General features: G+C 41.6%; 2 protein-coding genes across 5 annotated transcripts in view; both read right to left on the bottom strand.

Annotated features, from left to right (window-relative positions):
• Nucleotides 1–8,551, bottom strand: part of ap4b1 (adaptor related protein complex 4 subunit beta 1) — a 52,148-nt gene extending 43,597 nt beyond the window's left edge. For all 4 annotated transcript variants that reach the window (XM_039800636.1, XM_039800634.1, XM_039800635.1 and 1 more), the window contains exons 1-4: nucleotides 8,238–8,551; nucleotides 6,059–6,283; nucleotides 4,173–4,303; nucleotides 3,358–3,505 (exon numbers count right to left, since the gene is read on the bottom strand). In XM_039800636.1, coding sequence (XP_039656570.1) covers nucleotides 3,358–3,505; nucleotides 4,173–4,303; nucleotides 6,059–6,283; nucleotides 8,238–8,350 — 617 coding nt within the window. In that variant the 5' untranslated portion in view covers nucleotides 8,351–8,551. The remainder of the gene's footprint in view (nucleotides 1–3,357; nucleotides 3,506–4,172; nucleotides 4,304–6,058; nucleotides 6,284–8,237) is intronic.
• A 636-nt stretch (nucleotides 8,552–9,187) lies between these two features.
• Nucleotides 9,188–17,672, bottom strand: LOC120559152 (selenide, water dikinase 3-like). The gene is made up of 8 exons (XM_039800671.1): nucleotides 17,281–17,672; nucleotides 16,409–16,512; nucleotides 15,045–15,152; nucleotides 14,659–14,813; nucleotides 12,457–12,547; nucleotides 12,219–12,318; nucleotides 11,678–11,890; nucleotides 9,188–10,652 (listed from the first exon to the last, which is right to left on the bottom strand). Exons 2-8 carry the CDS (start codon nucleotides 16,502–16,504, stop codon nucleotides 10,402–10,404), a joined length of 1,014 nt encoding a protein of 337 aa, XP_039656605.1. The 5' UTR covers nucleotides 16,505–16,512; nucleotides 17,281–17,672; the 3' UTR covers nucleotides 9,188–10,401.
• Nucleotides 17,673–18,059: the final 387 nt, after the last annotated feature.

Here is an 18,059-nt window from a genome sequence, read left to right as displayed (position 1 = left end):
CCCTCTTCCGTATGCTGGAGACAAAATATCCTGAAGGAAAGGAAATGTCCTGGAGTGATTTGATGTAGAGCATCTAGAAAGCTCTCCCTTCCTCTAATGCTTTCCTGGAAACACTGGCTTACGGGGAAGCAGTGTGGCTCTGCTGCTTTGATGAACATGAATGTACATCAGTGGTTAATGGTTGCACGCAGGGAGAAAAGGCTTAATAGCAGGGTTTTCGCAGAAGGAAGACAAAATCATGATTAAGAAAAAATGAAGGCATTCTACTTCTATTAACCCTTGTGTTGTTTTCTGGGTCAAAACTGAAAATCAACCCTTTTTCTCATGTTTTGGTCTCTTTATTTCAACACTTTTGGCGCCTTTTTCAATGTTTTGGCGCTTTTTTGGATGTTTAACGCTTTCTTTTCACTACCATGTATAAACACCACTAACACCAACTTACTACCACTGTAGTTTTACACAATTAAAACCTTGTTTATAGGAAACTATACCTATACCTACATACTACATACTATACCTATTCTTGAGTTAAAGAAGCAGAAATTATGAATTATTTCGACTAAATATTAAAGGAAGGATAATCACAGAAGGGTCAACGTTCAGCGAGGAGACTGTTCCCGAAACATTTCAAATAATTTTAAACACCCAAAATTCAACGAAAGTAGAGATACGATTTTTTGTGTTACTCGTGAAGCGCGTTGTGTGGAATCATCCATCTGTTATTTTTGGGTAATTAAAATTAGGTAGTTAAAAAGAAAGCCATATTTCTGAGATAGACATTTTGAGAACGGGTCCAATTTGATCCGAAGACAACACAAGGGTTAAAAAATACAAAATGCATTTACGGCTAGTACCAAGTAGCACACAAAAAAGGAAATGATTCATTATACAGTGCCTTGCAAAAGTATTCGGCCCCCTTGAACTTTTCGACCTTTTGCCACATTTCAGGCTTCAAACATAAAGATATAAAACTGTAATTTTTTGTGAAGAATCAACAACAAGTGGGACACAATCATGAAGTGGAACGAAATTTATTGGATATTTCAAACTTTTTTAAGAAATAAAAAACTGAAAAATTTGGCGTGCAAAATTATTCAGCCCCTTTACTTTCAGTGCAGCAAACTCTCTCCAGAAGTTCAGTGAGGATCTCTGAATGATCCAATGTTGACCTAAATGACTAATGATGATAAATAGAATCCAGCTGTGTGTAATCAAGTCTCCGTATAAATGCACCTGCTCTGTGATAGTCTCAGAGGTCCGTGTAAAGCGCAGAGAGCATCATGAAGAACAAGGAACACACCAGGCAGGTCCGAGATACTGTTGTGGAGAAGTTTAAAGCCGGATTTGGAAACAAAAAGATTTCCCAAGCTTTAAACATCCCAAGGAGCTCTGTGCAAGCGATAATATTGAAATGGAAAGAGTATCAGACCACTGCAAATCTACGAAGACCCGGCCATCCCTCTAAACTTTCAGCTCATACAATGAGAAGACTGATCAGAGATGCAGCCAAGAGGCCCATGATCACTCTAGATGAACTGCAGAGATCTACAGCTGAGGTGACAGACTCTGTCCATAGGACAACAATCAGTCGTATACTGCACAAATCTGGCCTTTTATGGAAGAGTGGCAAGAAGAAAGCCATTTCTTAAAGATGTCCATAAAAAGTGTCGTTTAAAGTTTGCCAAAAGCCACCTGGGAGACACACCAAACATGTGGAAGAAGGTGCTGTGGTCAGATGAAACCAAAATCGAACTTTTTGGCAACAATGCAAAACGTTATGTTTGGCGTAAAAGCAACGCAGCTCATCACCCTGAACACCCCATCCCCACTGTCAAACATGGTGGTGGCAGCATCATGGTTTGGGCCTGCTTTTCTTCAGCAGGGACAGGGAAGATGGTTAAAATTGATGGGAAGATGGATGGAGCCAAATACAGGACCATTCTGGAAGAAAACCTGATGGAGTCTGCAAAAGACCTGAGACTGGGACGGAGATTTGTCTTCCAACAAGACAATGATCCAAAACATAAAGCAAAATCTACAATGGAATGGTTCACAAATAAACATATCCAGGTGTTAGAATGGCCAAGTCAAAGTCCAGACCTGAATCCAATCGAGAATCTGTGGAAAGAACTGAAAACTGCTGTTCAAACGCTCTCCATCCAACCTCACTGAGCTCGAGCTGTTTTGCAAGGAGGAATGGGCAAAAATGTCAGTCTCTCGATGTGCAAAACTGATAGAGACATACCCCAAGCGACTTACAGCTGTAATCGCAGCAAAAGGTGGCGCTACAAAATATTAACTTAAGGGGGCTGAATAATTTTGCACGCCCAATATTTCAGTTTTTTATTTGTTTAAAAGGTTTGAAATATCCAATAAATTTCGTTCCACTTCATGATGGTGTCCCACTTGTTGTTGATTCTTCACAAAAAATTACAGTTTTATATCTTTATGTTTGAAGCCTGAAATGTGGCAAAAGGTCGAAAAGTTTAAGGGGGCCGAATACTTTCGCAAGGCACTGTATATCCACTACAACTCTTTGTGACACACTTAGCACGTTCTATAACTCAGAGGGCACTCAGTAGGGTCGTAATATGGAAATAGGTTATGGGTATACCACCATATGTGTTACAGCAGCAGTGTCTGTCACATTATCTGCTCCTCCTTAGCTTAGATGGAGAATATAAAATAGCAAGCCTAACAAATCACAAAAAGCTACAAGATCAGAGCTCCTGCAATTTGGCAGAAATTTGGGTCTGTGCTAGTCTCGCATTGCCAGACCTTCCTCCACGGCGCTGCGGAGGAGGGTCTGGCTAGTCCACACAGCATTCCGGGATGGGTGAAAACGGTGCTCTGGTTTATTGGCATTTCTTTAAACCAATCACAATCGTCTTAAGCGCCGGACGCTATAACGGCGCCGCTGCAAAATAGCCTCGGGAAGGAACTTGTTTTGGTGGAACGTGTGTACGTTCAAAACTTGTTTTAGGCGTGCGACAGAAAACTCAGATTGGACAGATGGTCTAGCTAGCTGTCTGGATTTACCCTGCAGAGATCTGAGGAGCAGTTAACCATAGTCCTCACAAATCCACCGGAGTTTAGAAGGCCAAAAATCAGGGACATCCGGTGGATCTTCCGGCGCCATCCCCCAAATGAATCATCGTCGATATGGACGAGGTCTGTGCTAAAATTAAAAAAAGAGCCAAAAAAAAATGGCTTCAGCTGCCTCTGTCAGTCACATGAATGCCGCCAAGCATCCTTTCCCACTAATTCAACGCTGTCCAGACAAAATAACTCCACTTAAACAGACTTTGTTGTTCAAACCGTTTTCACTGTGTGACGGTGGTTCTCTGGTGCTCTCACCGTTTGAGGAGGTGATGGGTGATGGGTTTATTGATAGCGACTCCTCCCTCCTGCTTCAGGATCTCCTCCAGAGCTCGGAGGCAGTTCACCATCACCACCGGGTCCGGGTCCCTCAGCAGGGTGTACAGCTCGTTCACCACCGCAGCATCTGGAACAATCACGGACAGGAGCTTTGTGGACATGGTGTGGATGCGTTTATACAAAAGAGCCTGAAACCTTATTTAGGCATGTACACTTCAACAATAACTGGACTGGGCGCCCGGATAGCTCAGTTGGTGGAGCGGGCGCCCATGTGTGGAGGTTTACTCCTCGACGCAGCAGGCCCGGGTTTGACTCCGACCTGCGGCCCTTTTGTCTTCAGCTGTCCGGTCAAATAAAAGGCTTAAAATGCCCCCCAAAAAAATCTTTAAAAAAAAGAAATACAAAAAAACAATAACTGAACTGTTTGTAGAGGTGCGGCGATTAATCACTGCACTCATGACATGGTCGGACTCACATTGGTTACATTTTTAAAAAGGGATCAAAATCAATGCAGCGTTTTTCTGTTGCATTTGTTTTTGGGGTTTGTGTGCTTTTCTTTCTGCATCGTTTGTGTATTTGGTTGCGTTGTGTGTATTTGCAGCTCGTTCGCTAAATGCTGCGCGTGTGTTGTCAAATTAATGGCGATGTTTTCTTGATTTTGTTGTTTGATTTAAGAGTTGCTGTGCGTCTGCCCCTGTCGGCCAGCGTACAAAACAGTCTAAACGACATAGAAAGAACGACAATGGGTAAGATGAACAAAAAAAAATAAATACAAAGTCCTCCATCCACCATACCGATCTCAGAGCTGGGTTGCAGATTGTGTAGTTTGGCCCAGCCGAGTACAGCCACTCGTCGTACACAAGCTGCTCTGTCCTTCAGTCCTGCTGTCAGAGGCTGCTCCACATACTCCACCAGGCTGGGTAACCTGGGACACACCCACACCCACACCCACACACACACACACACACACACACACACACACACACACACACACACACACACACACACACAGTTAACAAAAACCAAACCATTCCAGCAGTCACAAGGTGGATGTGACGGCTTATGGAAGTGATTTTACCAGAGGTAGGGGGACTTGAGACTTGCTTGACTTTGACTTGAGAAATGACTCGACTTGACTTTGACTCGAGACAGATGACTTAAAAAGGACTTGAATTTTTATTAGCCGTAATTGCCAGGCGGTATTCCTTTTTTCAAGGTATTGAGAAGTTACGTTTTGTTTTTGGAACATCTTCGTGCTATATGCGCCACCTTGCCATGTTACTATACGATTATATAGTATACGATATATATATACACACACTATATCTATCTATCTTATACATCCCTTAGTACATTCATATGGATTTTTTATGTAGTTTATTTAGTATCTTTTATTGTCCATATTAGTCTTGTGGATTTGTTTGTTATTGTATCATCCTGTTATGATGTATGTGTATGTTGTGTGTGATGTCTGTAAGCTACTGGGACCTTGAATTTCCCCTTGGGGATCAATAAAGTATCTATCTATCCATCTATCTATCTATCTATTTATTTATCATGTGACTGCAGTAAATATACAATTAAAAAAAACTTTTTTTGAAATTCATTTTTGGAATTCTATGAATCGATTTTGAATCGGTAGAGCTTGAATCGCGATTCGAATAAATTTTTTTGCACAACCGTAGTTGCTAGGCAACCTTCCAGAGCACGGCAGACCAGCAGAGGCAAACGTAGGAGGCAGCTGTCACGGAGAAGGGATTATGCCCCAAAAAGTGATAATCGGATTTAAGGAGTCTGTAGTCGATGCTCGTTGGAAAAAAATAAATAAAAAAAAAAGAATAGCTGTGTGCAAGGATTGCAACTCCAAAATTACGGACACGACAAATGACAACATCCAACTTTAACCGTCATTTCAAGCATCACAAACAATGGTAACGCCACGTGAATGTGTCTTTTAGCTAACGATGGCAGCCATTTTTTGGATGACTTCACTTGTGACTTGCTTGACTTACAGCAGCGACTCGACTTGACTCGCTCGATTCTCTCCACAGTGACTTGAGACTTGCTTGCGACTTGAAGGTTAAGACTTCAGACTTGCACATGTGTGACTTACTCCCACCTCTGGATTTTACCTCAGCCCTGAACATCTGCATTTATTATGAAATAATGCAGATAATGTTCAGGGCTCATTTAAAATCCCTTCCATACTGTATCCAAAGGTTGTTGTTTTTCTTCCAATATACAAAAGTAGAAATGATTTGAGATGTCTTTTTAAGTTTACTTTTCAAAAGGCAAACAAAGAAATTAAACGGAGATTTATTTCTATCGTTGGGGTAAAATGATGGAACAATGCATCAGTGTAAATTAAAAAATGGGCAACTCTCTTTTGGTTTTTAAGAAAATGGCCTGTAATGCTATTTTTGAGGGTTACAAATGGGGTTAATTTCCTTGTATCTTTACTAATATCTTGTTTTTTGTTTGTTTTGTATGTATTTCCTTTTCCTTTGAGGTGGGTGGATTTAATCGATAAGAACATAGGAGATAGGCATATACTGTATAAGCTTTTACTTCAGCCTGATCCTTTCAGTCACTACATTGTGATATGTATACAATTGTTTTTTTTTTTATGATGACTGAATAAACTACTACTACGAGGTTGTTGTGTGGAGCACTTGAGCACCTGAGGTTGGTCATGTTCCTCAGGGCCAGGCTGCGGACCATGGGGTTCGGATCCTGACAGTCTTTCCTCAGCGTGTTGATGACCAGCAGAGACAGCTCCGGGTTTAAAGTGGCATAGGAACACAGGAAGACATAGACCAGTTTCTTCTGGACTACGTCTACCGTGGCACATGCTTTGACCATCTCACTGAACAGGCCGGATACATCCACACCCTGGGACATCGCCCTGAGAGAGAGAGGGGGGAGGAGGGGGGAGAGAGAGAGAGAGAGAGAGAGAGAGAGAGAGAGAGAGAGAATAACACTATTAGATCCCAACATTACAGATTGGTTTAGGATTGTACAATTCAATTTTATTTATAGTATCAAATCATAACAAGAGTTATCTCAAGACACTTTACAGATAGAGTAGGTCTAGACCACACTCTATAATTTACAAAGACCCAACAATTCCAGTAATTCCCTCAAGAATGAAGCATTACAGTACAGTACAGTAATTATATTGTGTTATGTCATTGTTTTGTAATGTAGTGTGTTGTATAACGATCAGTGCAGTATAGAATCTATGTGACACCTACTGTATGTATTTAATATGTGATATGTACTATGCTATATATGCATTTTCTGTAAACTGCTTTGGCAACATGTTGTCTTTGTTCATGTCAATAAAGCAAATTGAATTGAGAAAGACAGAGAGAGAGAGAGAGAGAGAGAGAGAGAGAGAGAGAGCAATGTGGCCTGGAAGTCACAATCTCATTATCTTTATGAAAAGAGGAGAGGAAGCAGACTAATCTAATAATATAGACTAAGAGTCTATGATGGTGAGTGGTGCATACAGTACATAAACATGTACAGTATTATTGGCATTGGTTTGGTAATCTCTCTGCTCAGCTAAAATCGAAACGTGCTTGTCTGGTACAGTTTGTCCTCCACCCCCCGGGTATGAGCTCTTACCATCCGGAAGGAAATACAGAGTCCCCAAATGCAGACTAAACAGGTTTAAAAACTAATTTGTGCCTACATCAAATCAAAATGATACAATAATGTATCTTATGTATTATGTATTTCATTTTCTCAAAGGCAGAGCAGGATACCCAGGGCTCGGTTTACACCTATCACCATTTCTAGCCACTGGGGGACCATAGGCAGGCTGGGGGAACACATATTAATGTTAAACAACCTCATGAAGTGACGTTTTCATGCCATGGGACCTTTAAAGTATTAAAAGTACTCAATGCAGAAAAATCCTCCCATTTTAGAAACAGGAAACGATCCAAACAGTTCTGTCAATCAACTAAGCAATCATGTCAGCTGGACTTGTAGGCCTGTATATTGTAGGGTAGTCTAATTTATAATACAACAAAGTATTTTATAAACTACATGTGTTTTGTGTGCAACAGCAACTAAAGCTGTCAGATGAATGTCGTGGAGTAAAAAGTAGAATATTTCTCTCTGAAATGTAGCGGAGTAGAAGTAGAAAGTGGCACGAAAAGGAAAAGACTCAAGTAAAGTAAAATTACCTCAAAGTACAGCACTTGAGTAAATGTACTTAGTTACATTCCACCAGTGGTCTAGGGTTGGGGTTAAGAGTCTGTGTCAGTGGGGACCCTGGGCCTTGTTAATTAGGCTGAGCACAGTATCAGACTGGGCCCAGCAGCACATATTTAGCTTTGGGCTGCACGATATGAGGAAAATGTCAAATTGCGATTATTTTTTGACTGATGTTGCGATTGTGATATGATTCACGAGATTGGAGGGAATGATAAAAAAATTTGGATCGTCATTCTCATTTTCATTGAAACACAAATAAAAATGTACTATAGTCATGTAGTGTGATTTTTGCAAGAATCTGTACCAAACAAAGATGTTTTCCTTTAGTCTGTAAGGTGGGATTTGTAGGCCCAGGACGTCTCTCTGCAGCCCCACAATACTTCATCCAGAACGGTTAGACACATATTTTGCCTTTAACAAATATTGCGCCATCCCCCTGCGATTTGGATATTGCACTAGTCCATATCGCGATTTCGATTACATTGCGATTAATTGCGCAGCCCGACCCTTAATAGATGAATTTGGTCGTACAGATGTAAGCAGTGTGGCTGATGGACAGGCAGAGGAAGGCCAGCCTGACTGTGACCTAGGTTACCCTTATATACGGTCTATGACGTTACCCATGAGGTTACCTGATGACTTTGAGGATGGTGTTCCTGTAGCGCAGCTGGTCAAACTGGACGTTGGGGTTGGACAGAGCTCTCCTCAGCTCCCTCACCGCCTCCTCGCTGCCCAGATACGGCATGCTGGCTACACACAGACCCGCACCTGCTCACTTTAAAACATTACTTGCGACATTGCACCACTGTTAACACGTCGACTTGTTCATTTTTTTTCAAAAAACATTACCATTCAACACTTCAAATTGGGGGGGTTTTCATTCCTAACACTACTCGATGACTCGATTGTTTACAACACTGTGCACACTTCCGCAGTTCTTCTTCTGCTTTCTTAATTTGTGTTTATTGTATGCTGCTCTCTGCTGGTTGGGGTAGGGATGACATTCTACCGTTTGACACTAAACAAGACGGTTTAGAGCAGGGGGGCGTCAAACTCAAGTTCAGTTTCAGTTTCATCAAGGGCTAGACGTTTAGTTTATTGACATGCTTTTATTTCATCGAAAAAGTCAAATATCTTTGACTGTATTATCGCATGTATCATATAGTCTTCTCACTTACAGTTTGGTCCACATAAAGCCCTTAAACATGTCAGCAAAAAAGTTCCTTAGCCATCGTAGAATTTGAATTTTGATCTGATATGTCTCACATTGTGGGACATATTAGGGGCTCTCGCACTACTACAGGTATGGTTATGGCAGATTAGGGCCCGAGAGATTATAAAATTGCATGCGATGGTGACCTCATTATCGGCCAAAACAACCTAAACAAATGTGTATAAAATGTTCAAATTTCCTATATGATTTATACAGCTAAAAAAGCCTGGGGTCAAAATGACCCCAAGGAACACAGATGAGATGATGGGTGACAATAGAAGTGGTCAGACAAAATATAAATCTTCTTAAATTCTTTAGCCAGGCTCCAACATAACATAACATAACATAACACCCAAACAGTAGTCAGTGTGAGTTGATGATAATGGTTTATTGATTGTGAAAAGCAGAACATCTACAAAGAACAGACAGCTTTAGACCTCCAGCAGTCTTAGTCCGACCCCAATCCAAAGGCAAACATCCACTCCACCTGCCCCGTTGCGTGGGGTTTAAAGGCAGAGCTTCATAAAAAGGAAGGGTGGGAGGGACTTGTCGCTGGACGGCCAATCAGCTGACGCAGATGGACATTCTGAACACTACCCAGCAGGTCCAAAGAAAGCTGCTCAAGCCTTCCTTCGAGCCGTGTGGGCAGAGCCAGGTGCCAGGACCGATAAACCGTTTTGTTTCCACATGATACATTCACTAACATTAACATCATCCACTTCCAAAAGAAAATAAATCACCAAAAACCCTCTGTTCCACTTCCACACAGCAAAGCACCCCACCCGAATGATAAAATACTCAAACACACGCACATTCACACTCAATCTTTCCTTATTTACTGTCGAGAATTGGAATGTTTTCTCTTTAGAATTGAAAGTCCGTTTTTACATTCAGATCAATTATATAAATCAGTCGTCTATATGGATTGCGAAAGGGATAAAGGAAAGGCCGGGAATGCAGATCTAATTAAGAAGAGATGGGGTAGTACAGTATACTTACTTAAGTCAAAAGAATTGATTTCAAAATACCACTGTTGGTTTATAAAGCACTGAATGGCATTCCTGATCTTCTGCTACATTATGAACGTCGGGGACAGGTCTGATTTTTGTCCCCAGAGTCAAAACTAAACATGAAGAAGCAGGGTTTAGTTTTTTTGCACAACATATATATCTTATTCTATTTTAGCTTGCTTTTTATTGTCTATACTCTTGGACGGTTTTTAAATGTCCTTTTGTAGTGCATTTCTTTTGGACTTTGTCTCAATGTTTTGGTGTTTTACGTACAGCTCTTTGAATTGCCTTGTTGCTAAAAATGTGCTATATAAATAAACTTGCCTTACCCTGAATTTACATTTAATTCCAAGATGGTGAAAGGTAGGCCTCCTTTCAGCAGCTCTTTCCAAAGATGGATAAATAAAAGTGGATGCTGTCCATCCCCCCCTCCCGCTGGGAAAGATGACAGTGATTTTCATCCGGGTGCTCTCAGCGTTTTGACTGAAAAGGGAGATGAGATGGACAGCGCCACACACACTCAACACACACACACACACACACACTGGACCAGTGTCAGAGGGGCAGCAGTGTCTATGACAAATTGGGGCTAGGAGCAGGGCTGGTGGAGTTGTTGTCCTGATTCGCTGCCTGGGTTCCTCGGGGCGGAACCTCGATGATACGTGGCTTGTCGATGATTCGGGCGCGGCGGTTGCCCTTTTCTACGATTCCGATTATCCACGCTCCGCCCGCCGCCCCCTGACCTCCAGCGCCGGAGCTCTGGCTCTTCATCTCCGAGCAAAACTTGGCCGCCTGCTCTCTGGGCAGACACATCAGCAGCCCACCTGGCGGGAAGGAGAGGAAGACGGATGTTAAGGTCAACATGTAATATATATTCTCAAGCAATAATCATCCCACCTAATTACGGCTAGACCCATGTTGCATTATCACCTTCTTCGGAGCGCCAAAGCTCCACCAAAAAGCAGAACATTCAGATCACTTTCAATCTAGGGCTGGGCGATATGGAGAAAATCAAATATCACGATATTTTTGACCAAATACCTCGATATCAATACCGCAACAATATTGTAGTGTTGACTATTGGTACTTTCACAAAATAAGATTTTTGATAAATAATCATCAGTAATGTGGATATAATGACTAAGTTAAGGCAAATAATAGAACAGTTACAACAGTCTGGGAAGTTCAGAAAATGACATCACTCTACTGTAATGCAGCCTTTAAAACCAGGAAACACTTATGCCATATCACGACATTACGATATCCAAAATCTAAGACGATATCTAGTCTCATATCCCAATATCGATATATTGCCCAGCTCTATTTAAATCCCAAAATTTGCTGGCAACCACCCCTTACTGCATGTTTACATACTGGATTGTAGGGCTGTACCAAATACCAGTTCTTGCTTCGGTACTAATTAATAGCGAATATTTGAAGCTGCTGATCAGGATTCAGCCGGCCAGTACCAGACCTCAGCAGAGCTCTGTGGGATTACGTACGGCCGTACTATTTCTACCTTCGAATGGCGCTGCATGAATTAGCCAGCGGCTTGCGGATGTTCAGCTGCTTTATTAATCCTGCCAAAAACCATGGTGAATTTCAGCCTGCATGTAAATTTTTTCAGGGTGCATTATATAAAAGAAATTTGAGGATTCAGATATAGTATTGAATAAAAAATAAATAAATAAATAAAACGAATGTTCCAATCCCAAAAATTGAATATCGAATATCTACCCAACGAACGGATATCCAAACAGTCGAAATAGTCGGGTCCAGCCCCACTGCGTTTATTCACAGATACACAGACAGGAACCCATTTATTGTGGGGTCATCTCAGTTTACATACCAGAAGTCTCTGGTGACGTGCCCTGAACCAGGTTGAATATGTTCCCGCAGGCTTTACTGATGGCAGCCATCTTGGCTATGATCGGCAGGTTGTGGATGACGAAGGCCACCTCGTTGCGTTGCTGTGCCGCCAGGTTGTTGGCGTGTCCCAGCAACCCAAAACCAGTCACGTCTGTTGCGGCGTGAGCCTGGAACTTGTGCATTAGGCCCGCCGCTGGAGACGGAAATGAACTTTGTGAACTTTGAATCACAACTACAAAAAGTCACAGAAAGATTTCTACTTTAACTGGGCCAAGACCATCTAAACAGTAAGTACAAGTAACACAAGTAAATGAAAAACCGTAAGGCTGAGAGTAAATTCAGATCAATGGTGTGTGTGTGTGTGTGTGTGTGTGTGTGTGTGTGTGTGTGTGTGTGTGTGACATTGTCTTTATTTTTATAATTCGAAGCACTTTGTGTTACTTTTGCATGAAAAGTGCTATACAAATAAAAGATTGACTGTTTGCAGAACTTCAGAGCATAATGACACAGGTGTAGTTTACCCGTGCGGTTTAGCGTTGCCATGGAGAACATGGCTTCCTGATAGGCCTCTTTTACTTCCTCTTTGGTGACGACTAGCTTGATCTTGTTCCACCTTTCAGTCTGGTGAAATATAAACAGAGAGACAGTAAGGGGCACATAATGGGGAGTGTGTGGGGAGAAGTGCAAGCACAGAAAAATGTCAATAATAATAATAATAATAATAATAATAATAATGTTGATGTGAGTGGAGTGGCCGACCTGATCGAGCCAATGGTGAGCATTCACAGCCACCTGCGTCCCCAGAGGTTTAGTCAGAACCAAGACGTCCCCTGGAACGGCACCATCCGGCCTGGAGAGACAAACAAACCACACGCATATCATTGCTGTCCAGTGAAAATCTGGATTTTTGGGGTGTTCCCTTTACTTGATAGTGACGGTGGATAGAGAGGAAAGGTGGGAGATGACACGCAGCAAAGGGCCGCAGGTCGGACCTGAACCCGGGCCGCTGCAAAGGACTCCGCCTACGTGGGGCGCACGCTCCCACTGGGTGAGCTAGAGGTCGCCCCATGATTTGCATATTTTACATATGAACTATGTTCAAATGTTCCTTTATTATATTACATATGCACTTAGGCTCCAAAAGCCTAAATGAATAAAGAGGTGGAGTCCCTGGTAATGCAATAACATCTTTTCTTTGGATATTTTTGGGGCATTTTTGCCTTTATCAGATCTTTATCAGTCATAGTAGACACACACACACACACACACACACACACACACACACACACACACACACACAAACACACACACACACACAAAACACACACACACACACAAACACAAAACACACACACACACACACACACACACACACACACACACACACACACACACACACACACACACACACAGGAAATGTAAGGGACAGGGGGGTTGACATCAAACAAAGGGGGGGCCAGAATCGAACATGGATGTGGCGATGATAATTTGTTATGGTTATACTTTTTTTTTTATTTTTATTTGATGACTTTTGGGGTTACTTTATTGCAGTGTTTCTTCAATGTTGATTTGGAAATGGCGGCCTGCCCGCCACGCCAAAATATCTGCCGCCACGGTATCAGAAATAGGGCAGACGCACAATGTAGTTGCGGTTGCCTTTTAAATGATCCTGCCTGTTGGAAAGCCGGTCCACCCCCCCCGCAGGCGGACGGCGATACTGCAGTCTGATGTCGGTTGAGTGAGCGGCACTGCGCTTTGAGGTCTGTTTTAGAGAGGCAGCGGATGTTGTTCGGACAGACCTGCCCCCACTGCTAAAAATTTTTTTTTCCTGATTATTGTGTCACTTATGTATTTGGTTTATTTGACGTCCTTTGTATTAATGGCTGGGGAAATGTAACTAAGGTGCTAATTGGACAAGGAAACATGTTGAAATGTAAATCTGTATTGAAACTGTACTGCACTAAGATGCTGAAATAAAAATAAAATGACAAAAAAAGCAACTAAATAAAAATATCTTGTTAAAAAGCTCAACAGGTTTTCTTCGCTTTTAAGAAGCGGACATTTGGAGATAAATAGTTTTCAAAGGACAGCAATAAACAGTCCTTCCAGAAAAATGAGTTTTTTTGTGATTTTTGCGGGCAAAAATCCTTGATTATGCGGCACGTTTTCTTAAAAAATGCGATCGGATATGCGGGATTATTCATGGAATTTTTATGCGATGAAATTGCGGGAACTCGCAAAAACTGCGGTTTGAAAAAAAAAAAAAAAAGTGATTACCCCAACCATCTGCTTTTTGATGTTCATGTCGCGTAATTACGTCACTTCATAACGTTCCCATGGCAACAGGGGAAAATAGGCTGCTCTTGTGTGAAGTAAACACAACATTGTTCAACTTTCTGCTAAGATATATGTATGACTTTTTTTGCAACAAAATGCATATTTTGCGCGGAAATCGGCAATTTTTGCGGCGAAAGTGTGCGTATTTGAAAAAAATGCGTCCCCTGCATCAATATGCGAACTTTGGCTGATTATGCATTGAAATATGCGATCGCATAATCGTGTTTTCCTAGAGGGGCTGAATAAAGTGGCTAATGAAATGAATTGTGGCAAATCAGAATCAAAATCTTCTCAGAAGGTTTGCGTAGACAAACAAGGAATTTGACTCCGGTAATCTTTGCTCTCAAAGTACAACACTTAACATGTTAAGAATAAAAACAGAGATGACTTCAAGAATATAAAAAAATAGTGTACAGTATAACAATACAACAATTTTACAAAAAATATACAAAAGAGAGGGAAGGAATAGTGCAACAGCGGTATGGACTGAGATTTTAGGATTGAAATACGAGTACAGGGCAAGGCAGATCAGTGCAAATCTAAGAAAGCTCTAGTAGAAGTTGAACTACATGAGGCAAAGTGGGTACATATAAAAAAGGGGATTTAACAGTTTAACTGACTCACATGATGAACTCATTGGGCTGGCAGACAACCGATGCCACTCCTCCTACGATGATCCAGGGGTTGATCACCGTCTGGCCACCTGTCACAGAAGTCCCTCCCTCCTCTGCTGCATCGCGAAACCCTTGAATTATCAACGGCATCACCCGCTCGCGGTCCTGTGTCGTACATGCGCATACAAAAAAGGATAATGAATCATAAAAGAAGACCTTACCTAACCTTAAAGAAATCAACGTACACATGTGTAAAATCCTCAAGTCAAAATGATATACTGCATTCATTGTAACATGCGCACATTAGTAGTAGAGGACACACAACAGTGACATCGAGAAATAAAAGCAAGTCAACTCAACACCTTGGCGTCCGCCCACGAACACACATAACGCTACCTTGTCATTCATCTTCTGGCTGACACTCAGTAGCATCAGCATGTTGTCGCACTCTGTGATGCCCATGGCGTAGAGATCACTGAGGACGTTGGCGCACGCTATCCTGCCCTGAGAGAGAGACAGGCAGACAGACAGACAGACAGACAGACAGAGAGAGAGAGAGCAAAAACTAGTCAATTACATGGATTAGACTAATATTGCATGATTTAGGTGAGAGAGTTTAGTGAACAACCTTCGCTATCTATCCAAAACGCAGTTCATCAACTTTTGATGAATCAGTTTTATTTGTGAAACACAAAGTAGGGTACCTCAGCCCCAGCACTGGTAATCCTCCTCAGTGGTGGAGCGGTACAAATAGGCAGCATCACGATCACATACTGTACAGATCCACATTGGAAGTAATTATTGAAGTTACAGTTGCGTCTGCATGGGGATTATTTTAGGAAATAAGTTTTATGGGAATAGGGAGTTAGTGAAAACAGCCATGGGCCTAAATGTCACACTATGGGCCCTATCTTGCACCCGGCTCAGCGCGGCGCAAAGCCTGACGCAAGTGTCTTTACTATTTTAAGACCGTCCAGTGTCCACATCGTTTATATTATATTAATATTAATATTAATATATATATATATACATACTGGTATTCTGTATTCTGTCGATAATGGCGTGGACATTTTTAAGTGACCCCAAACTTAATAAAAAAAAAAAAAAAAAATATTGGACAAGGAAACATGTTGAAATGTAAATCTGTATTGAAACTGTACTGCATATATATATATATATATATATATATATATATATATATATATATATATTTTTTTTAAGTTTGGGGTCACTTAAAAATTTCCACGCCATTATCGACAGAATACCAGTTGAGATCAGTTGCATTGTTTTTTTATCCTGGGCAGCAGTTTTCAGATTACATTATGTGCTTACGTAATTGCAAAAGGGTTCTCCAATGTTTTCTCAGTTAGCCTTTTAAAATGATATCAGATTAGTAAACAGAAGTTGCCTTTGGAACACTGGTTGAATGGTTGCTGATAATGGGCAATGTAGATATTGCATTAAAGATCAGCCACTTCTTTCTCCAACAGTCGAGAACCCTTTTGCAATTATGTAAACACATAATGTCATCTGAAAACTGCTGCCCTGGTTAAAACAACAATGCAACTGGTATTCTGTCTGTAATGGAGTGGAAATTTCTAAGTGACTCCAAACTTTTGACCTGTAGAGAGAGAGAGAGAGAGAGAGAGAGAGAGAGAGAGAGAGAGTGTGAGTGTGAGTGTATGTATGTATGTATGTATGTATGTATGTATGTATGTATGTATGTATTTCTATATATAAAACACATGCTAGAAACTCACCATCATGTAAGGATCCTCCACCAGAGGGTAGAAGAAGTCTGTGGTCTGGACCAGAGAGAGCCCTCCATGCCTCAGGGGAATCACACAGCAGTCCATCCCTACACCTGGAAACACACAACAATGAGGAGGGAAAGAAACTTGAATGTTCTGTAATAAAAATACAATAGCCTTGTAATAATTATTATCTTATTCAAAGCGTTCAGTTTTTGTTTAGAGTGAGAATACTGCTTTAATAGTTTGTTTGTGTGTACGTATGGCGGTGTTGTTTACTATAGGTAGTATTTATTACAGGACTGTCATATGAAATTGCATTACAATGTATGAACAAGTTACAGGGGTTTCTATGTTTGTGGTCATTCAGTGTAACTACATACAATGCTTTCGACATTCTGTTACTACACCTCTAAAAGCAGTAAACTAACGTTGCCGTTGAGCAACTTACATCACTTCCACTCAGCATTGCTCAACACCTTTACGAGAAGAAATATTTGACTAAAAAGCATGAACGTTGCACTCAACGAATCAAAATATTTCTGCTGAATCATACTTACGTATGGCAATTTGCCTGCTCGCGGAATTAGAACACTCTTAGCTGGCTAACGTTAGGTTAACGTTATGCATGTATGATGTAACATAGTGATAATGTACGACTTTAAGTAGGTGATACATGTTAGAACTATTAAAAACTGTTTTTATCGCCTGTAACGTTAGCTGTCCATCTGTCAAACGAGTTGCCATATGAGTTAACAACAAGACAAGCTAGCATTGTTAGCAACATATACGCTAGATAACTGACGTTAACCACCAGGGGTTTCTGACTAGATGAACGGGACATGAAAGCTAGCTCTGCTAATTCCGAATTTGTTTCTTACCGAGCCGGGGGCCGGGCAACTGTTGGCCGAAATCCGATGCTTGGTCATCGGCCTTCCCTGTCCCATCGGCCCGGTCCGTCTCCAGTCCCGCCAGGAGTTTGAGCAGAGTCTCCTGCGGGACCTTGCAGCCTCATCCTCTCAGTTCCGAAAATGCTGTGAGACGAAAGCCGCGCTCCAGGCCGTGCTCCTCGGGTTTGAAAGGCTTGTATCCGGGGGGGAAACACCCGTCGGGTACTACAGCCTCTGCCGCGGGAGGCGGGGAAGTTGAGCCGGACATGCCTGTCTGAAGACTACAAACACACAACGCCAGTCGAGCACACTGGCAAATAAAGACGCAGGGATGAATGGAGCGTGTGTCCGGCGAGCGCTGCTTGAAATAAGAGACGAGTGTAATATAAAAGCCTTCCGAAGAGACTTCCTGTCGGAACTTTCGCCGTAAAACTTCAGCGTGCAAAGTATATGCAAAAGTCACGAATCCTAAACCACACACGTATACCAAATCCCTTTACCATCGGACTTGGATTACCACAATATTAGAAAAAGGTCATTTAAACCCATAGCGAAGGCACAGTCGTCCGAGATATAGGCGCACACGTCTTATTTTGAAGGCGGAGTATACAATTGTCGGTCCCTTTCTGTTGCTCAATCGTGGGCTAAATGTTCAACTCCGTATCATCCATCGATCCATTTTGAGTATTTGCCTACTACACATTTAAAAGGAACTGGATCAGAAAAAGTCTCTGTAACCCATAATCCGTTTGAACTTTATTCCAAAAATA

The sequence above is a fragment of the Perca fluviatilis genome, chromosome 5, assembly GCF_010015445.1.
Source record: "Perca fluviatilis chromosome 5, GENO_Pfluv_1.0, whole genome shotgun sequence".
NCBI classification, from domain to species: domain Eukaryota; kingdom Metazoa; phylum Chordata; class Actinopteri; order Perciformes; family Percidae; genus Perca; species Perca fluviatilis.
This window is presented reverse-complemented; position numbering and strand designations above follow the sequence as displayed.

What these genes read in the sequence shown, in the direction of transcription:
- LOC120559152 (XM_039800671.1), bottom strand. Translation starts at nt 16,504, where the DNA reads ATGGACTGCTGTGTGATTCCCCTGAGGCATGGAGGGCTCTCTCTGGTC. An exon ending in TGGAGGATCCTTACATGATG is followed by an intron (nt 15,153 to 16,408) that starts GTGAGTTTCTAG and finishes TCTCTCTCTCAG; the next exon opens with GGCAGGATAGCGTGCGCCAA. An exon ending in GCCAGAAGATGAATGACAAG is followed by an intron (nt 14,814 to 15,044) that starts GTAGCGTTATGT and finishes TGTACGACACAG; the next exon opens with GACCGCGAGCGGGTGATGCC.